The sequence below is a fragment of the Podarcis liolepis genome, assembly GCF_965112155.1.
Source record: "Podarcis liolepis genome assembly, chromosome: 17".
NCBI lineage: Eukaryota > Metazoa > Chordata > Lepidosauria > Squamata > Lacertidae > Podarcis > Podarcis liolepis.
In genome coordinates this window covers 32141678-32161101 of record NC_139571.1, presented here as the reverse complement: position 1 = coordinate 32161101, position 19424 = coordinate 32141678, and the positions used below count along the sequence as shown (strand labels likewise).

The 19424-nt window shown below is 43.1% G+C and overlaps 2 protein-coding genes across 7 annotated transcripts in view; one reads left to right on the top strand and one right to left on the bottom strand.

The window, feature by feature from the left end:
• LOC310696250 (uncharacterized protein) overlaps positions 1-19424 on the top strand; it is a 960839-nt gene that overhangs the window by 255262 nt on the left and 686153 nt on the right. The window lies entirely within an intron of this gene.
• The window catches only part of LOC310696199 (PH and SEC7 domain-containing protein 3-like), a 152619-nt gene continuing 133539 nt past the window's right edge, over positions 345-19424 (bottom strand). For all 6 annotated transcript variants that reach the window (XM_083481403.1, XM_083481402.1, XM_083481405.1 and 3 more), the window contains 4 exons: positions 19217-19374; positions 16909-17053; positions 14010-14153; positions 345-10202 (listed from right to left, as the gene is read on the bottom strand). In XM_083481403.1, the coding sequence (XP_083337529.1) occupies positions 9987-10202; positions 14010-14153; positions 16909-17053; positions 19217-19374 (663 nt within the window). In that variant the 3' untranslated portion in view covers positions 345-9986. The remainder of the gene's footprint in view (positions 10203-14009; positions 14154-16908; positions 17054-19216; positions 19375-19424) is intronic.

Sequence of the window (19424 nt, the reverse complement as noted above, 5' to 3'; positions counted from 1 at the left end):
ACTACCATGCTTGATAAATGCTCAAAATCTTCCTCAGGACACTAGCAGTGTTCGCTGACAGCCCACTGGGTCAAGAGCCCACAAAAACTTGGGAGTGAAAGCTGATGGAGCTGAAAAACGAAATGTTACCTTAAACTGAATATCGATTTTTTAAAAATGGAAAAAAATAAAAAAAATAAACTGAATGGGGATTTGTGCCTTATTATTATTATTATTATTATTATTACACATGACTCACAATGTGGGGATGCTCTGAGAAAGTGAAAACCAATCAGATAATTATGCTGTTCTTTGGCAACGGTACCACAGGGCAAGCTTAAATAATGACCTTCCGTTCCAGCAGATGAAATACATTTGGTTTATTTCTTTTCTAGTTTTTTTTGTTTTGTTTTTACATATACATATATCATATACATAAGTGAAATCCTTCACCAGCTTGTTCACTTCCATAAACATAAAAATCCATCCAAGAGGCTTTATGTTTTCATTGCGCCAAAGCAAGAATATTCCAACTCATTTTTTAAAAAACGTAGTTGTCATGGTCATGAACATGTACACAAGAAAGGGGCTGGGGAGGAAACTACGATATCTCACAGCTTTGTAACATCAGGCAAATTATTGTCTGCATACCATAGAAGGGAGACTCCAGCAATGGTAAAACAGACAGAAGTGTATTTATATACAGGAAAAAAACCAAAAGCAAATGTAAACTTAATCCCCAAAATATTATTTCAATGATATAAAAACAATATCCACATAAGTGAGTCCATCTACCATGTGGAAGAGGGTCTCCATAAGTGCCTTCATTAAATATGAAATTGTGTTTCTAGTACCTGTAAAGAGGGAATAGAGATTTTAAAGGAAATTCTATAGTACCTGTAGAGAATATTAACAAAATGCTTTGGACCCTTTGGCTACTGGTATGAAGGAAGTAGGTTGTGCTTTGCCCCTTCTTGTTCCCATAGGGAGAAATTAACCTTCATGGGCAGAATCCTGGCACATAGAGTAGCTTCAGGATCCTGCCTGGCATAACAAAATCTACTCCGTATCTAAGAAGAAAATGATTGGTCAATAGTACAATTGGCCAATGAACAGTAGTGGAAGGACAACAATTAGGGGAAAGGGTTGGCCGTGAACCAAGACTGATGGAGGCCAGGTAACCTACATGGTTAGGGTTATAGTCGTGTAACGGGATGAAGGCTAGTATAGTCTACAATTCAACCTCAGTTGTTGTTTAGATTTTAGCTTAGAATATACACGGACAATTCCTTTAAAAAAATAAAAATAAAGGGGTAACAAAGGAATTTGCACCAGTTTGTTTGCATGCAGGTTTGTGTGTTTTTGTGTGCATGCATGAGTGCACAGGAACAATTGTTTTGTCTTCCTATTATGCTTATGATCAACATTCCCCAGAGAGGTCATGTTCTATAAGCTCGTACCAGCAAGAACAAACCATTTTGGTGGCAGCTGTGTATAGGACTGCTGAAGTTCAACCTTGACACACCAGCATTCTCAACGGCTGCTGGAATTGTAGGAGGGATTTCCAGCAACTCAACTCAAGGCTGATGCTCTTGACTTGTGTGTGGCTCTGAAGACCTGTCACAAGCCACCACAGCCGATGGCAGCCTTCAACACCACCAGCACCAAACTCTTCCACATGCTGCCTTCTACAACAGTATCCACATGTTTTTCATTAGGACACCCTTTTGACTACCTTTGAGAAAAGTCTGGCCTACTCTCCTTGTCTTGAGATAAGATCATCAAGTCATTGGAGGTTGGCAGTAGTGCGTAATGCACTATGTCCCTCAATGTGAGGGATACTCGAGAGATATGCTTTCCATCTTAACTCTGATTCTTCTGTGTGCAGGCCTCAGATGAACTAGAGGTGAGAGGGGAAGCTTAGGAGGAAGGGAAGAGCTCCATGTTCTGCCTTGACTTTAAGGGCTTATCCATGCTTTCCTCTGCTCTTTCCAGGTACAGTCCACGTTTTAAAGCTCTCTGTCCAAGCGCCCCCCGCTTTTGCTCCTGAGGTTTCCCCACAAAAACCCACTCTTTAAAGCTTAATCGGAGTAAACGACAAGCCAAATTGATGTTTGCTTTGATTGAGCGCTAAAGAGCAGGTTTTTTGCAGGAAAAGCTCCGGAGGAAAAATAAAACGCTTGGACCCTGAACCTGCAGACCTGTGCGTGGAAAGAGGGAGACAAAAGTTAAAGTGTGGGTAAGCTTTAAATGTTCTTCCTTGACACTGGGCGATCCAAGAAAAGAGAAATGGAGTGCTACCTTTTCGGTGTTGCTATGGTGAAAGCTTCACCACTCAGGACATGGGCTTTCAAGACCTAGAGCAGGGTCCAGCCCAACCCTTGTGTATAATTTCAGTGGAGGAACTAAGCAAGTGTTAAGGGCATTTTACTGAAACAGAAGCAAGGCATGAAGTCCCTGTTAATGGTATTCCTGATCCCATGAGCACATTTCAGTACTGCTATGCACAACCGATTGATTCATATGCCGACACATTATGCAGCGGTACTACTTTAAACTCCCACTAACCATTTACAATCAGCTTTGACAGGGAAATGTCTCCACCAAGAAATCAAATGAATAACCACAAAACAATGGTACAGAAAGATCTCCTTGAGTTGGCATTTCCCTGTTAGAAATAATAAATAAAACCTCATCCTCAGAGTCACTGCAAATGTCAAGTCAACTACACCATTTCTTCAAGAGGTAACAAAGAAATAAACTGGGTCCCGACTGGACTAACTTCTAATGTCACATGAATATGTAAGCTTTTGAATCTCACATACCTCTGCGTAAGGGAGGATGGAAAGCTCACTGCAGCTATGGATTGAGCAAAGGTGGTTACAGTTGCTTCAGACAAACCGCTATTCTAAACACAGAAAAACTTTAAACGTAAGTCGAAACAAGTGGGAAGGACGTGCGGTTTAAATGCCATCTCTGCTATGAACACAGAAGTCAGAGAAGGCTTGGACTAAAGGGAACATTTCTGGAATTACTATCCAGCAATCCTTATGTAAACTGAATAAAATAGCTAATGCCTCTGGCTGCTTCTTTCCTAAAGCCGCATCTGAAAAAGAGGCAAATGCTTGCTGTAGTTTACATCCATTCACAGCTGATTATTATTATTTTTTTTTGGGGGGGTAGAGATAGGAAATGATGACTAAAGCAAAGCACCCAGAAACAATAAGCTCATTATACAATAGGAGACCTATTGTATTCTGCCACAACAGCTACCTGTCATACAACACACAGTCACTTAAAAGGCATGGCACACGTTACTAGTACAAGGTGAAATTTATGTTCTAAATTTGCCAGTCAATTCAAGTTCTCAAGGCAAAATTCACATGCAGTATGACATCCTAAGTGCTACGATATGCCTCTCTAAAGAATTGTTGTTTTTTTATTTTGAAGAGACACTAGCCAGCTGTCCAAAATATTTTACAGGCCTTTTCATCAAGAATACAAGACCCATTATTTAGCAAAGGTTCATGTTTTGCCTCATGATCTTGCCTGTTTTCCTTGGCAATAGCCCAGACACGGTACTGACCCACTATGCTCCTCCCATCCGCATCTTTTCATTCTGCCCAAATTCAAAACGAAATCCAGAAATTTGGGATAGAATCATTCTTAGCACTTGAACATTTCCAGAGTGTTCAAAGCACTGAACATAAATTATCACAGCAAGCCTTGCAACAACCCTATCTGCCAGCCCAGTGCTATCTTCTGCCTATTGCAGACGGGGAGCTGAGGCTTAGAGATGGAGGCTTGCTTAAAAATATTCACATAAAGACCCCAATCTCTTCCGAAACTTGCAACCATGTCTGGCAACCTAGTAAACTCTAGCACAGTGCCTGATGAAAAGACAGTTTTGTTCTGCCGTGTACCAGTTAAAGCAGTCTTGACAGTCTGAAAGAGGAATTTAAATCAATCACTGATTTTCAGACAAGTCTGTCTGCTGAGAAACGTGAGCACATTACCTCTTTGCAGACAATGGTACCTAGGGCACATTGCAAATCAGAAAATTAAGTTGATTTAATCCACCATTTGGAGTGATCCTGGGAACGGATCACAAATTTGGCACAGGGAAGGTGCCAAGTTGTAGAAGCTGCAAGATATGACTGCAAGATGTTAAAAGCAAGCACATATGCCATACAAACTGTCTGCCAGAAGCTTCCTGAGCTCAGGAATGTCATATTCACAATTAAAGGAGAATATAAATGACTCCTTGAACAATGGCTAGGCTGTAAATCATATTTTTTAAATAAACGAAGAGCTTTCTTTCTTTCTTTCTTTCTTTCTTTCTTTCTTTCTTTCTTTCTTTAAGATAATTTTTACTTAGCATCTAATTGCAATAAAACAGGAACAGATGCAAGATCTCAGCTTAGCAGAACTTAGTTTACTTATGGTTTACTTATAGACTCCTCAGAGGAAAACTGAAATACTGACTTAGAGAGCTCTGCGCATGTGCACATGATGGGGAGCAATCAGCATTTGGAATACTTTCCAACCATTTCAGTTTGTGTGAGAGCAACCTGATTAGGCAAAAACCCATCGGCTGAAGATCCATATGGGCCAGCTTTGCAAGTTAGACCACAGAAACTACCAAACCCAAAGTTCTATAAGCCTATCTGCCCACACATACCCACGCTAGTCATTTGTGTAAATGAATTTTCTAAAGCTATCCTGAATGGTTTCCCTGGAGACAATTCTTACTTGCGGTAGGTGAGCAGACAAAGCAACACTTTACTAATCTGTTTTGGCCATCTCATCATAACCTCATAATCAGTTCTGGCTGGTGCCCATCGAAGGTGGTGGGGTGGAATGCAGGAAGCCCAAACAGTAGACAGAACCAGTGCCAATGAGAGGTAGAGCCAACTAATTCTACTTTTATTCCAACTCTCCTCCCCGCTGAGTTCTGCAAGGGCAACACTGAGACTAAGGGGGAAGAAGCTGACAGCCAGTGCCTCTCCCTGGACTGGTTTTAAGTAAGAAGGTAGGCTAGTGGGAACTGGCTGAGAGACTAACATGGGTGGAGCAGCACCCCATTGAGCCTAGTCGGCCACCCTCCATTAAAGGTCAATTCTTGTACAGAAGGTTAAGCGCTGCTTGCAATCCTATTTCCTTTTGAAAACCCAGATTGCTACTACACTGTGGACTATGTGGATTCTCAATTTTAAAAGCAAGCAACCAAGCAACCAAGCAACCATTTATAAATATACTGTACAACCAACAGAGTATTTATAAATATACTGTACAAGCCAAGTTAATATACACATGTAGAAACTACTCTGCAGTGTTGTGTTGTGGAATGTGGAGCTGTTGCACAAAGAACAGATCCAGGGGTGAAAGGTAAGGCCAAGAGGGGTGAGAAGAAGAAAGAGAAGTGATTAAAAGAATAACAAGGCATAATTTCAAGGAATAACCGGCCCCAGTTAAGGTCAAGCACATGGCTTATAATTCCAGGTAGGGATGTACTTTTGTATCAACGTTCACCTTTTCTGAGTATGTATGTCCCTATCACCACTATGGAAATGCTAGATCAGAACAACTATAGCTTGCTTCTCAAGTGAATATAAAAGAAGTATCTGAATGTATATAAAAGCCACAACCCATAGTTCAGTCGCATTCTAGCGTGACCAAGAAACAGAGCCCCAAATGGCTGGAGTCCCCGTGTCACCAGGGGCGGGGGAAAAAGCTTAGCTTCCTCAGGTGCATTTTTCAGTTTTCTCCCGTGAAGCAAATATACAGGAAAAATAAATGTAGTGCTTTGAGAAAAAGCAAAGAGCTACTCTTGGGAACAATGCTGCACTGAAAGCAAAACCTTCAGGGGCCTAACAGAGATGCTGTCTGAGAGGTGCAGGGTGGGAATGGTGGGTGGGGTGGGGTTGTCCTTGCAATTTACAAGCACTCCCTCAACACATATGCTCCGTCATCATGACGGACATTTTGCTAGTAATAAATAATTAGAATTCCCCTACGGTTCTTAAAATAAATAAGAAAGAACAGATATAAAATGCAGCATTTCAATTTATTTGCTCCGTCAATGTTCACAATGAGGCTTCGGCATTCATTATGGTACACATTGCGAACGAGAGCACGTGTGAAGCACACTCCAGCTTTCAATTGTGCAACTTAAAACTGCTATCTCGGGGGCTATTTTGGTGCCCTGCAGTACTGCAAAATGATCAGCAGAAGGTTTCTCTGTGGTTACCCAGCCTTTTTAAGCTACCACACAGGAACATGGTGTACAACGGGCTCAGTTTGCATCCTGAGCTTCTCAACAACAGGAAGTGGGGGGGGAAAGAGGATGGCACGTCAGTAGTAGCTATGTTTTATCCATGGGCAAAAGAGCAAGGTGAATGTTTCACTGGGGAACCTTCCTTTGAGGATACGGATCTCCCCAGGTGCCCTTCCTTCCTTTCCCTGAACTACCAGTACTCAGCTCTTTTACTGGTTTCCGCTCTCCTCTCCCTGCCAATTTTCTAAAGCAAAGATGGCCATTGGCCTTTGGGCCAATCCAGGTCACTAAAACACCCACAGATTCATTCATTCAGGAAAGAAAATAATACTCAAAGTGTGTGTGTGTGTGTGTGTGTGTGTGTGTGTGTGTGTGTGGAGGGAAAGAGAGAGAGAGAGAGAGAGAGAGAGAGAGAGAGAGAGATCGAGAGAGAGATCGATCTTCTATAATTTAATATTCTTTCATTCTCTTTGGAAACCATGCTCAAACTCAAACCATCCTTAGACTCATAGAACCATCAGTGATGGGATCAGGTTTGCACAAAAGGCAGTTCCAGCCCAAGGGCCACTGTCAGGCAGACAAAACAAGTACTCCTGTCCCCCAGAATACAAAGCCACCCACTGCTCCAAAAGACACTGCCAACTTGCACCTAGGAAGTGGTACCAAGTACTAAGGGTTGCATTCAACTAAGCTTCACTCTAAACAGACCTGCTGCAATTAATGGCCCAAAATTAGTTGTGTCTATTAATTTCACTGGGTCTATTCTGAGTAGGCATTACAGTGAGTACAACCCTAAGCCTCCAACAATGTCTGCGTCACCCACCTCTCAGATGAGACCCCCAAGACAGTGCTATCTGGCCAAGAGAAAAGCTCTCTGCCCCACAGTGCAGATTGTCAAGGGGTGGGTATATATAGGGGGAAATGCAAAAGAAGATAGTGCTTGTGTGCCTTTAAACAGTTGCAGAAGAGGCAGACTGAGAAGGAGCAGCTTTTCTCAGCCTGAAACTCTTACAAAGCTGTGCATCTGGGCACCCTAAAGCATACTGTAACCGACACAAATATGGGCATTATACTGGATCAGCTCCTCTGTGCTCTCTCTCTCTCTCTCTCTCTCTCTCTCACACACACACACACACACTGTCATCTCTCCTTCAAAAGAGTCGTAAATGGGTCACCCAGTTGTTGCATGACTGCAATATGTATCCTCCCTTCCCAAATCTTAGCTGATGCAAAGCTCATTAACCTCCAAGGGAAGGGTATAAAGAGTCACTACCTCTCCTTTGATCATCAGACTACAGTGGTTTAACTGTGCGAATCTTGACCACCCCGTGACTCTGCATCTTCAGTGGAAGCAAGGTGAATACCACCCACCACCTGATAATTCCTACTCCAAACTTTAGGGTGAACACCATGTCTGAACCTACGTCACAGCCATTCCAAGAAAAACTGCTATTCTAGAGTTGGCAAACACCACTCAGCAACACTCAGCAAACAGCCATAGAGGCCAACAGCCAAGCAACACAGAAGGCTCCTGAATAATTCAATTTGTTCCATCTACGGAAAACGCCAGAGAAAATCACAATGGAATATCATGGCTTTGCACATGTTGGTAACTGCAATCTCTCTTTTTTCCTCACCTCTACCTGCTTCCCCAGCTTTCAAAACAGTGGGCATTTCCTTTCCCCCACCCCATCTTTTTAAAGTCATATTCACTTTTTGCCTGCACTCCACCAGAGACGATACACACAGGAGTGAAGCCAAGGTCACCTCTTCCTTCTCAGACAATGCTAATCGGTTCTGTCACTTTATTACTGTCTCTCTCTTCTCATTATAACTGGACAGCTTGCTGACTTTTCTGAACCACTGGTGAAAAATGAGCTACGGCAGAAGAACCTGCGAGCCACTGCCTCACAAATGCCACACTTCTGGGCTCATTCATTCTCACAGTGACTATCAACCGGTCTACATTAATGGCTGGTTTCGCCCTTCATAACGTAACAGGACTGACAATTCTCAGCTACAGGTTGGGTCTCCCTGGGAAGGTGTAGGTGACAAGGGATTCCTGTCCCACTTCTTGGATTAATCTCAACTAGTTGCCACTCTGACTGCCAATGCCAGGAACATGCGCCTTTCGCCACAGAGACTGAGGGATAGAGCAACACTTCTAGTTGCACCTAGCCTGTGTCCTGGCAAATGGCGGCTTTTGATTTAGTACAGCATGTCACTATAGCCCTTCTTCCTCATCTCTGAGGCAGATGGCTTCAGGGGAAAGTGGAAGCTCATCCTTTACCCTGTCTGTGACAGACAGAAATACATACACACACATTGCCCTCAGATCAACAGCAGGGATGGGGAACCCGTGGACACTTTGCTGAATTCCCATCAGGCCCAGTCAGCATAGCCAATGGCCAGAGATTATGCCAGTTGCAGTCCAACGACAGCTGAACAGCCGCAGGTTCCTCACCCATCACATACGGGAGCAATGTGTGTCCTTAACTTTGAGCTGCCTGTTCTGGGAGCCAACGTGAAAATCTATCATTTTTATTCTTAGCCCATGTTCTCTTTGCGATGAAAGGAAACAGAATGTGGAGGGCATTATCTATGGTGGGTGATATTTTAGCTGGAGGGATCTGCTGGCTGGCACAGGATGGCTGGAATGGAGCCAGTTTTTCATTTGTAGGAAGAAAGAATCTAGCTGTCATTCCAAACACCGTATCTCTAGGTCTCCGTGACTTTTAGTTACAGAAGGGAACTGAGTAACATGCTGTCCCTTCAGACATTCCAGCATTCAGAGAGAAATTCTCAGCTGCAGTCTTTTAGACTATAAAGTGCCTGAACATACTTCTGGAGGAGGATCGTAATGCCAATGGAAAATAAATACACATTACAGCTGTCTGTACAGCAATTGTATGACTAAGATACTGCTGAAAACTGTACAGGTAGCACAACTTGCTGATAAAACAGAGAAGTCCATGGGAAAAAACCTTCAGTTCAATGAAATGGAAAAATAACCCAGTTTTGGTTGGAGCCATTTAAGATCACCAAAAGCCTTCCTTGGTGTCTAAATCTAGTATGCTAGCTTTGTTAACTCCATTTTTTCTCCTTCGCTTTTCAGCCCCTTACAGCGTGTGGGGCTCAGAGATCACAACTGGGGTTTTTTCACAGTCTAGCAATTGACATGGCTCCCACCACATGTTAGTTACAGAGCTCTGCAGCACTTAGAAACTTAATTTTCCCCAAGGATGTGCAGTTTCACCTAGTCTCTGAATAGTGAGACTACTATTGTGCCACCTTGGAAAATGCAAGAATCCGTTCACAAAGCTAAATGACTCAGTAAGCTTCGGTTTGTCCAGTTACTTGCCCTACTGCAGGAAAGCAGCAGATGACTTGAGATATGAAAATTACAAGCCAACAAAGTAAGATAAAAAGATGAGAGAGATAATTACATCATCAAATCTCTCCCTCGCTGTACCTTATTTTCCTCCTCTCTCTCTCTCTCTTTTTAAAAGGACTGGATCAATTGCTTTATGATAAATGAACTAGGCAAATGCAAGTCAGAAGCCAAAACATCTCCAACAACCTGTACAGAAACAACAAAAATTTACAATTGAAAATGTCACTAACACCCCATTCAGGCAGATGTGTTAATTTTTGTTTGTTTTGTTTTTGCAAAGGACAGGTTATCAAAGAGCGAGTGATCATGTTGTTCCTCCAGCCTGCCTCAGTTGCCCTAAGTAACCTTCTGCTTGATGCTCGGTGTTTCGGGTCTATAGTCTTTCCTCTCGGAGATGTTACGCTTCACCTTGGCACTAAGAGGGGACTCCTGATTTAATGAGGGGCTTGAGTGGCATTTCTTCAGTCCCAGGCCGTCGTTCTCATTGGTGCTCAGCAACTCCTTGCCGGCTCCCTCTGTGAGAAGAGACACGTAGGTTTCGTACCGAGTTTTCTGAAAAAGAAAAAAGGTGAGAAAAAGAAAGACTCAATCTACAGTGTAACTTCAGTGATATATGAAGGAAGTCGAGCAAGGCGATTTCTTCCCAGGTGAGAGGACCTACTCACCTGCACAGCAAGTGCACAGCATAACTATAGCAAATTGCCTTATGGATAGCAAGAAAACTGAGATGCCACAGAAATTTCCCCTGAAGTGAAACTGGGGGGGGGGGGGGGAATAGTGGTTCCTCCTCAGGCAAAACGTTTGAGGAAATTTGAGGAAAATCTAAAGAGTCTCACCAAGATTATCAACGTTTTGGGAGAGGGGAGGTGGAGATGTCCCACACATCCCTAAGTTACCATTGGATTTTGCCTAAAGCAGTGATTCCCATACTGCGGACAGGCCTCACTTGGGGGGTGTGGAACATCTGGAAGAGGTGGATCGGTAACAAGTTCTAGGGAACAGATTTACAGCTGTGATTACTCCAACACTTCCTCCATCATTCCAACCTAATTTGGGTAGATCAACAGCTACGTGTGGTTTAAGGGAGGAAGGTCTTCTGTGGTAGGAATTCAACATCATACTCTTCCGCTTCCTCTGTCAGCACAAGTATTTCAACTTGCCTGACTAAATGATCCCCCTCTCTCCTCCCCTCACATGTTGTTTTGTGGATTTTCCTGACACAAACCAATTTGGGGGGGCATGGGGGTATATGGGGGGAGGAGAGCAGGAGTCCAAGTGGAATAAATGTCTGCCCCCTCTATGACGGAATGTCTATCTGGTGGTGGGTGGGGAAAACATACAGAAGTTAGAATATGTCTTCTTGGGCAATATACCAGAATACAGTGGTGCCTCGCAAGATGAAATTAATTCGTTCTGCGAGTTTTTTCGTCTTGCGAATTTTTCGTCTTGCGAAGCACGGTCAAGTCGCAACTGCACCTCTTCAAGCGGTTTTAAGAAAAAGGAAACAAACTTGCAAGACGTTTCCGTCTTGCGAAGCAAGCCCATAGGGAAATTCGTCTTGCGAAGCAACTCAAAAAACAAAAAACTCTTTCGTCTTGCAAGTTTTTCGTCTTCCGAGGCATTCGTCTTGCGAGGTACCACTGTAGTTTTTAAGAAAACAAACAGGGAGCTAGCTCGTAAGATGTGTAAAATGTCTGGGTGTGCATATAACTATTGTTCTTTAAGGTACACACCATCAAAACAACAACAACAACCCTGAATTGTTTTATCTGTAATCCTTGGATGCCGTCTACTTATATAGCAAGGCTTCAACAAGATTTTGTTGCAAAGTTTTGAAATCCAGTTACTAGTCTTTACAATCAGTCCATAATATTAATATGGAAAATATACCGGATCAGTCACAAGCACTGTAATTTTAGGTACAGCAAGACAAACCCCCATCTCTTTGATGAAGTAGATAATGCCCTTCTCCATGAATCAGAGAAGCCTCCCCTTCATTTTGGAACTGCATATTTACACTGAACATTGACACAATTAGATCCCCAAGAGCCAATGAGAACCTGTACATTTATACGTGTCCAATTGTTGAACATTTCTGTCCTACAGAATAATTGGACTAATACTTCCAAGGGCTTTAGGGCATTAGATTATGGTAATTACTATCAACCTGGAAAGTTTCCCCGATGATGAACTAGCCAAGAAGTCTCAAAAAGTGGGGAAATGAAATGGGCAAATTTGGCCAGTCAACATGGCCAATGGTCCAGGGTGATAGAAGATCTAGTCCAACAACTTCTGGAGACCCAAGGCTGGAGAAGGATGTAATTCAGCATACTTTGTTTTTAAGGTGCTACAGGACCTGGATACTTTTTACTGCTATAGGCTAGGAAGTCTGAAAACACAGGAGCCATTTATTGTTTTCTGCCCATTTCTGAGCAGTAAATATCTTTATCTGTATGTCAAAAGAGAGGCTTTCACACAGATGGGTGGGTGGGTGCTTGACTGCGAAAGACTTCAACGAACCCTTAAGCACATAGCTGGTTCTTGTCTTTCTGTTCAGATTTTTTGGCATTCGGTATCATGATGTCAAAATGGCATTCCTAGAGAAGCCAAGGCAAGAACTTTGGCTCTTCTCTGTGCATTGCATACCAATGAGTTATGGCCTCGCTCTGAATTAATTTTTAAGGTACAGACCCTTGCTGCCCCTCGGCTGGGAGGACTGTGGCATTTCAAGCACATTCTGTTCCAGGTACAAATCTACTAAGCACACCAGGCCCAAAATACTGAGCTGCAGGAGACCCTATGTATTTCTGCAAGGAGCAAACTGCTGAATTTATTCACTGTCTAGAACAGCACGCAGCCCTCTGTTGTAGGGCAGTTCTATCTGCAGCCTCATACAATGGCTCTGTGATTAACTCAAATAACTAGTGATTAGCTGGGATTCAGAAAAAGGCTTTTAAGAGTTGCAAAATGCACACTCTGGCCTTCCAGAATAATTTTATTTAACAATGCCGTCTTCTGACCCGTCTCCAATGAATCAGTGCAAATGTTGATGAAGTTCCACCAGTTGCCCACACGGTTTTCAAAGGGGAGAAAAACCGATTGTCAAGTTATTTGCATGCCACAATGAGGGGGGAAATGCACACACTCTTAATTCAAAAAACAAAATTCAGGTAATCATTATTATTCAAATGCAAGAGGACTTCAAGGCCTTTATGAAAGGGGAGGCGAGAGAGAGAGAGAAAAAGATGGCTATGAATGGCCTTTCCAAAGAGCTTTTGAAGAGATAGATTCATGCAGAAAAAGATCGCAAGAAAAATCCACTTTAAAATTAAATGAAGAAAGACAGCCATACACTTGGTATCTATACTTCCACCAGCAGTGAGGAGACAAATAAATTAAATAGCTAAAGCATGTCACTCACAAATAAGGGAACTTGTGAGATGAATGCTGATAGTGCTCTGGGCTGATTCATTTTTCATCAGATAATGTATACGCCAGAGAGCTGTAATAAGAGGAAACGGGGCTACAGATGCTGGGTCATCATACAGTAATTCTAAAGTCCTGGTGTTTTTCTGCCTGCGCTGCTGTCAGTCAAAAAGTTGTGGCATCTTTCTCGCCTCCCCCAACCCCCCACCCCAATCTACAGGGCTCTTGGGAAACTTATAAAGGTCTTTCAATTAGAAAAGCACCGGAGGCAGAGAAGCTTTCCTGAAAGACACTTCCCTCATCTGTTTATCTTCTTACGCAACCAACAGCGGGAATCGATGCTTGACAGTGCACCCTCAGTTGACACGAGGTGATCAACAAGACCCAGAACATGCCCCAGAATGCTTTGCAATAAATGCGGATTTTTTCTTGGCTCAAAGAATGCATTCACCCTCGGCCAACCCTAAAGAAGTTGTGTGGCAGTGGTCGGTGTGACCACCCCACTCTCACTCACATGCACAACAAACACACAGGCAACAACCCCCAATCCTCAACTGATCCTTCTGGGTCAGCTGAGGATTCTGCACCGAAGGAGTTTCTCTTCTGAATATGTACCTGCCCTTACAGCCTTTAAGCCAGCAGGCAGAGGAAGGGGACTCAGCTCACAAAGCTACTTCTCCCTTCGAGTTTACTTTTCTATTTAGCATTTATGGTTCTCACTTTTGCTGGATTCCACATACATCCAGATACTTTGAACTACTAACGTTTTTATCTGGCTACTGCCCACATGAAATGACATTCTGCAATTTTGCTTTGAAACAGTTATTTAAATGCCAGCCCACTATTAATTATCCTATGAAACAGGATAATTTCCACTGTTTCTGCAGCGGCTATCTTTGTAACGGTGCTCTGCCATGGCTGACCCAGACATACCTCAAATTCCAGATAATGATCTTTCAGTTTGTAGTCCTCCACTTCCTTGCCTTTAAGTTTCTTATCTGGTGGGTAGGAACGATGCTCAGCTAGTTCAGTGGAGATTTGCTTCAGTTTACTTTCATGTGATTTCAGCTGATCATCCTGCAGGAGACAATAGTATATGTCACAGCGAACCTCTAGTATATTTAGAAAATGTAAAGGAAAGGGACAAGAATATGAACTACAGGTATCATAATATATTGCTAGGGGCTGTTTTGAACCAGGTAACACAAATACAGAGAAATGTTACCAACAAATAACTTTCTGGAGGGTCAGTCAAGAGACCTGGTCAGCTAACTGTAACTATTGGATGCTCATTTATTTATACTTCACTTCTATTTTAGATGAACTGCGGCTTATCTTGATGTCCAAACTCAGACAGCAGTGGCTAATGAACTGCTATGAAGTTGGCTTTTTCCAACAAACTTTAGTAAAATTTAAGCACATTCTATGGTTCAGACCGCTAAACGGCAGGTAATCAAAACTCAAAGCTGCTTATCTTTTTCTTGTGACAATGCTGGGAGAAGGGGGAATGCATGAGCCCAGTGGTTGCTGCAACTTGCCCATGTAGCACTAAACCAGGCATCCCCAAACTCGGCCCTCCGGATGTTTTTGGGACTACAATTCCCATCATCCCTGACCACTGGTCCTGTTAGCTAGGGATGATGGGAGCTGTAGTCCCAAAACATCTGGAGGGCCGAGTTTGGGGATGCTTGCCATAGGTTAGCGTTGCATGCAAACACAACTATTATGCCTCTCGTTCAGGACCAATTAAGGTCAGAACAAACGAGGACTGCTCAAAATTATGGTCTATAAACCTATCTGAGCATGATTTCAAAGCTATTTCTGGTTAATGCTAATTACAGCTTGCTCAATTCTGGCATAACTACTGTTATGGTAAACCACGGAGAAGGGGAGGCAATTCACATACAATGTGGGGGGTGGGGGGAGGTGCCCACAGCGCACTGGGGAACTGGGAGATTAAATGTCTGAACTGGGTCACTACAGTAAAAATGGTGACCCAGGCTGGACTACATGTTTACCACAGAACCCTCTATCCTGAGCTTCTTTAAAAGAAAAAGCAAACAAAAAGGAAGAGATAGCAACTGGAGGGGCCTTGATCTGGCATCTTCAGGCATCCCCTGAAAATCCCCCACCACCCTCAAAGGTGCTATTTTCCCCTGTTGCAGAAAATGGCATCTTTAGGGGCAAATAAGCAGGTGGGGGTTTCATGGAGAAAAATTGTGCAGGGAAATAGGCAGATCCTGCTCTCCCCACATGCCATGGTCCTGATTTGGATTAGGGCCCGAAGCAGTTACTTGTCCTTCCTTCCTTCCTTCCTTATCTACTCCATTCTGGATCTTGGGTACAGAAACAGAGCCTGCGAAAGCAACTCTATGTGTAGTCACATCTTGATATGAGCAGCAACTTCTAATACAGCAGCCAGGCAGAGTTGACAGTACACATTTCATCCTCTGCAGTATACGCAGGAGCCTACTGGCAAGTTCTCTATCTCACAGATAAAAACAGACGGTTCTCAGATTATGCCTGAATTTATCTCCTTGGAAAGCATAACACTTTTTGTCCCTGCCTTTTGGCTTAAAACAGCTCCTGTCCTTTCACTTCTCCTTCTCTTCTTTCTACCAACACACAAGGCCCTACTTTCCTGAATGGGTAGCTGAAACAGGAAATTATGTAGCCAGACACCAGTTTCTGTACTGTGGCAAATCAAAAAATAATCAAAATCTGTAAGCTAACCTGGGATTTAATACAGGGTAAAATAATATTGCAGGCCCAGTTCATAGCAGCAAGGAAGAGAAAGAACAAGTGAGCAAGAGACCTGGCCACAAAAGTGGCTCTGTCTGTTTGTGTGCTTCTGGACAGTGGCTATTTTGGGGTAGGATTCCATTGTGTTCTAGCAAATTCAGGTTTCACAATGATTTGTGAAACAAATCTGCTTCCCCAGAAGATTGCACTTTTTGCTGTAAGGAAAGTGGCAGAAGAAAGAACTGGAAAGTGTGCGATAACACTTGCTTTGATGCCACATCATCTAACCACCCTGCAAACAACTGAGAATGTATGCTCATTATATAGCCATTGTCGTGATATAAGGATGAACGCTCAATAAACAGGTTGTCTGGAAGTGCCTCTGTCTAAATATCAGTCTCAGCACTCTTGCCACAATTTAACAGAATTTAGGAAGTTCTGCAGATGATATGGTAGGGCCAGATCAAAACATGATTGATTCTCAAAGGCTGGAAGGAGGCTGGGTCCAGCAGAACAAGCAAAGACTTTTGCCTCCAGCCAAACTCTGTTTCCAAGTAAACCCCTAAACTTTCTCCTGTACAAGTTAAGTAGCTGCCACTCACTATGAGGGCAAAACCCTTTCCTTTTCTCCAGTAATGGGTGCTCAAGACTAACAAAGGTATTGAATGCAGAAGGCTGCAGGCAGTGCCTCTCATGCCCTCCCCTCTATATATTCCAACCAATTGTGCAACAACATTTTACTGGTTATTACTTGAAATATTTCTACCCATCCTCAAAAGTGTCCAATGTTTCAGGCATGCTCAAGAGCATCATTTCAACTTCTGGGGCTAGCCTTCATGGAAGACTGAGCACCTCCTACTGCAAGCTCTGCTCCACTTTGCTACAGCATTTTGCTTCAGCTCACATGGGTCTGGACTAATCTGAAAAATGTCCTCAAACAGGGGGATTAACACCTACAAGCACCCCCCTTCCCTAAATTCAAGCACTTGCCCTATCAATGGTTTGCTCTTTGCAAACGGGGGGTCGGGGGAGCTTTCTGTGGCTCATTAGATGCACACTTGAAATACACTTAGGGTTGCAGATTAATCACCTGAGACAATTTGGTTGTGGAAGCAGGTAACAGTGGGCGGCTAAACTTCTTCTGGGATCCAATAGCAGCTGGAAATGGTGGGGCAGAAAAAACGGCTGCCACAGAATTGATCTTGTTGATCCACAACTCCATTTCTTCCGGGCTCCTGCAGAAGAGAGCAAAAGGTCAGTCAGTCTGGGATCTTGTCTGTTTTGCTTTCTCTCCAGCATCTGCTCTGGCCTAAAAGGAACTGCTGCTCTGAATCATATTTCCTACTTCAGCATCTCAATACTGGACAGTGGGCACTGACTGCACTGCTTGGAAGATTCCACCTGCTTCTTTCTCCATCCTTTGCTAGAGGTTGATCTAACCTAGAAGCCCCCCTTCTCCTAATAGGTGAAATGTTTACCTTGTCTAATACTTGGTGCTTTATCACTAAGCTTCAAATGCAGCTGAAATATTTAACCTGGAAAGAGCCAGAGCCATGGGAGTAGAGGGGCTGCAGCAGTCTAGCTTCTTCAGGGATCATTACTGCATGGCAGTGTTCCCAAACCACAAAAGCTATCCAGAAGGGTACCACAATCAATTCATCTAGGATAATTAAACAGAATGGCACTCCTTCTTTAATTCTCCCAGCAGAAGTCACCCACCAGAGCAGTAGGAAGCCCATAAACAGTCCCCGGGAAACCAGAAGGATAAGGGGCTAGATAATCTGGTCATCTGGGATTGCCTACAGCTGGGTCCTGTTGCACATTCAATCACCTTCCCAAAGAATAGCACAATAGAGAGACGTATCTATAGGTTGCAGTACTGTATTAAATGACTTCAGTGATGGTTTTCAACAGCAGTCTACTCATTGCTTCGTTCATTGCGACAAGGCAGCTTTCTCTCTCAGTGAAGTATTTATCGCCTCCAGTTTATTTATTTATTGAATTTGCATACCGCATACGAAGATCACAGGGTGGTTCGCAACATAAAAATACGAAACGAGAACACAAAATACATAACAAAACACCCACCCACACCCCACAAACAACATCTAAAATACCACAGAACGATAATCAGCCAAAGGCTTGGTTATAGTTTCTTATGCTGGCTTGAAACTTCCATGGAGGGAAATGACAAGAATGTCAGTGGTTGGCTGCACTCCACCAGATCCTTGCCAGTTCCCTCAAGAGTAAAGAAAAAACAAAAAAGCTCAAAGATCACAAGCAATTGTGACTAGCAAGGGCCAAGGATACTTCCAGCCATTGTTCCTCAATACCACCTTGGGTACTGGGTTGTAAATGTTTCTTTACTATTCAAAATAGAACAGCATGGAGATGATGCTTTGGTTTTGGCCAAAACCAAACCAAACAAAACACCACCAGTTTTATACTGCTTTTTGGTTGGACTCCCTATTCCAGAAAACGACTAAAGCTCTATTTGGGCATTAACTTCCTTCGTTTGGTGATAATCATGTTTGGTTTGGAGGGTGTAGTCAAGCCTAGGACCATCTCTGTCACCTCAGCTATTATTGTTTTCTCTCTTTCTCTTTTATATGCATCTTTGTTCTCACCCCCCTTTCCCTTTTTCCATTTGTACCACATTATTTCTTTAAAAATGAAATTCTTTCAATAAAAATATTAATATTTTAAAAAAACCTGAGTCTATTAGGCAGAAGGTGGGTGGCATAGCAACTGAATTCATAGCAGTGCCCCAACCAAGTACAGACACCGAACCAAGAATGGATGAGGTGCCCAGTAAGGAAAATGAAACGTTTAGAGGTTTTGGTGACCCCAACCCCACCTCTGTCTTGCTGCTGCATTGATTATCCAATCAGTAGCATCAGGGTCAAAACAGGATCTGCTGCCACATCTGAACAGGGTTGGGGTGCTGCACACCAGGTCTATGCCTTCACGCAAGTTCAAACAAGGGATCACGGCTGTGTCACTGGAATTTGAACTGATACTAAACTGCACCAGCTGTCAGGCTGATGAGTGACTGATGGAACCGCAGGGGTTTGATGAGCTGGAAGACGGGCCTGGCTCTTTTCTCCCCTTTCCTGGCATACTCTACTCTCAGCTACAAGCAACTATTCTGCCATGTAAATAAAAAAAAATTCCACAAGCAATAAGAACAAAAAGATGGAGAGCCTATCCTGTGATACACTTAGCTTGCTGGCTCAAAACTAGTTTGAGTTACTGAGTCTATGCCTTTTTATTTTCATACTCTCATATATTCAAGAATTATTTATTTATTTATTTTAAATCCAGTGTGAGAAGACACACCATCCTTGACTGTGAGCATATTTTGCTTGAATCCCTAAAGGAACCAAAAGGGAACCTACTGGGCTTGGAAAAGCAGGACCCTCCAGTCAGCTGTCTTGAGCTTCAGAACATTTGGCTTCTTCTCATAGTCTGTCGCCTTCGATGCCAATGCATGGTGCACGCTGACTGCATTCTTAAGATCTTCCTCTGATAAAGCTTTATCTGGTTTGTATTCATCCTGCAGAAGCCCAAATTAAGAGAGTACAAATTATTATATAGTGCCGGTGT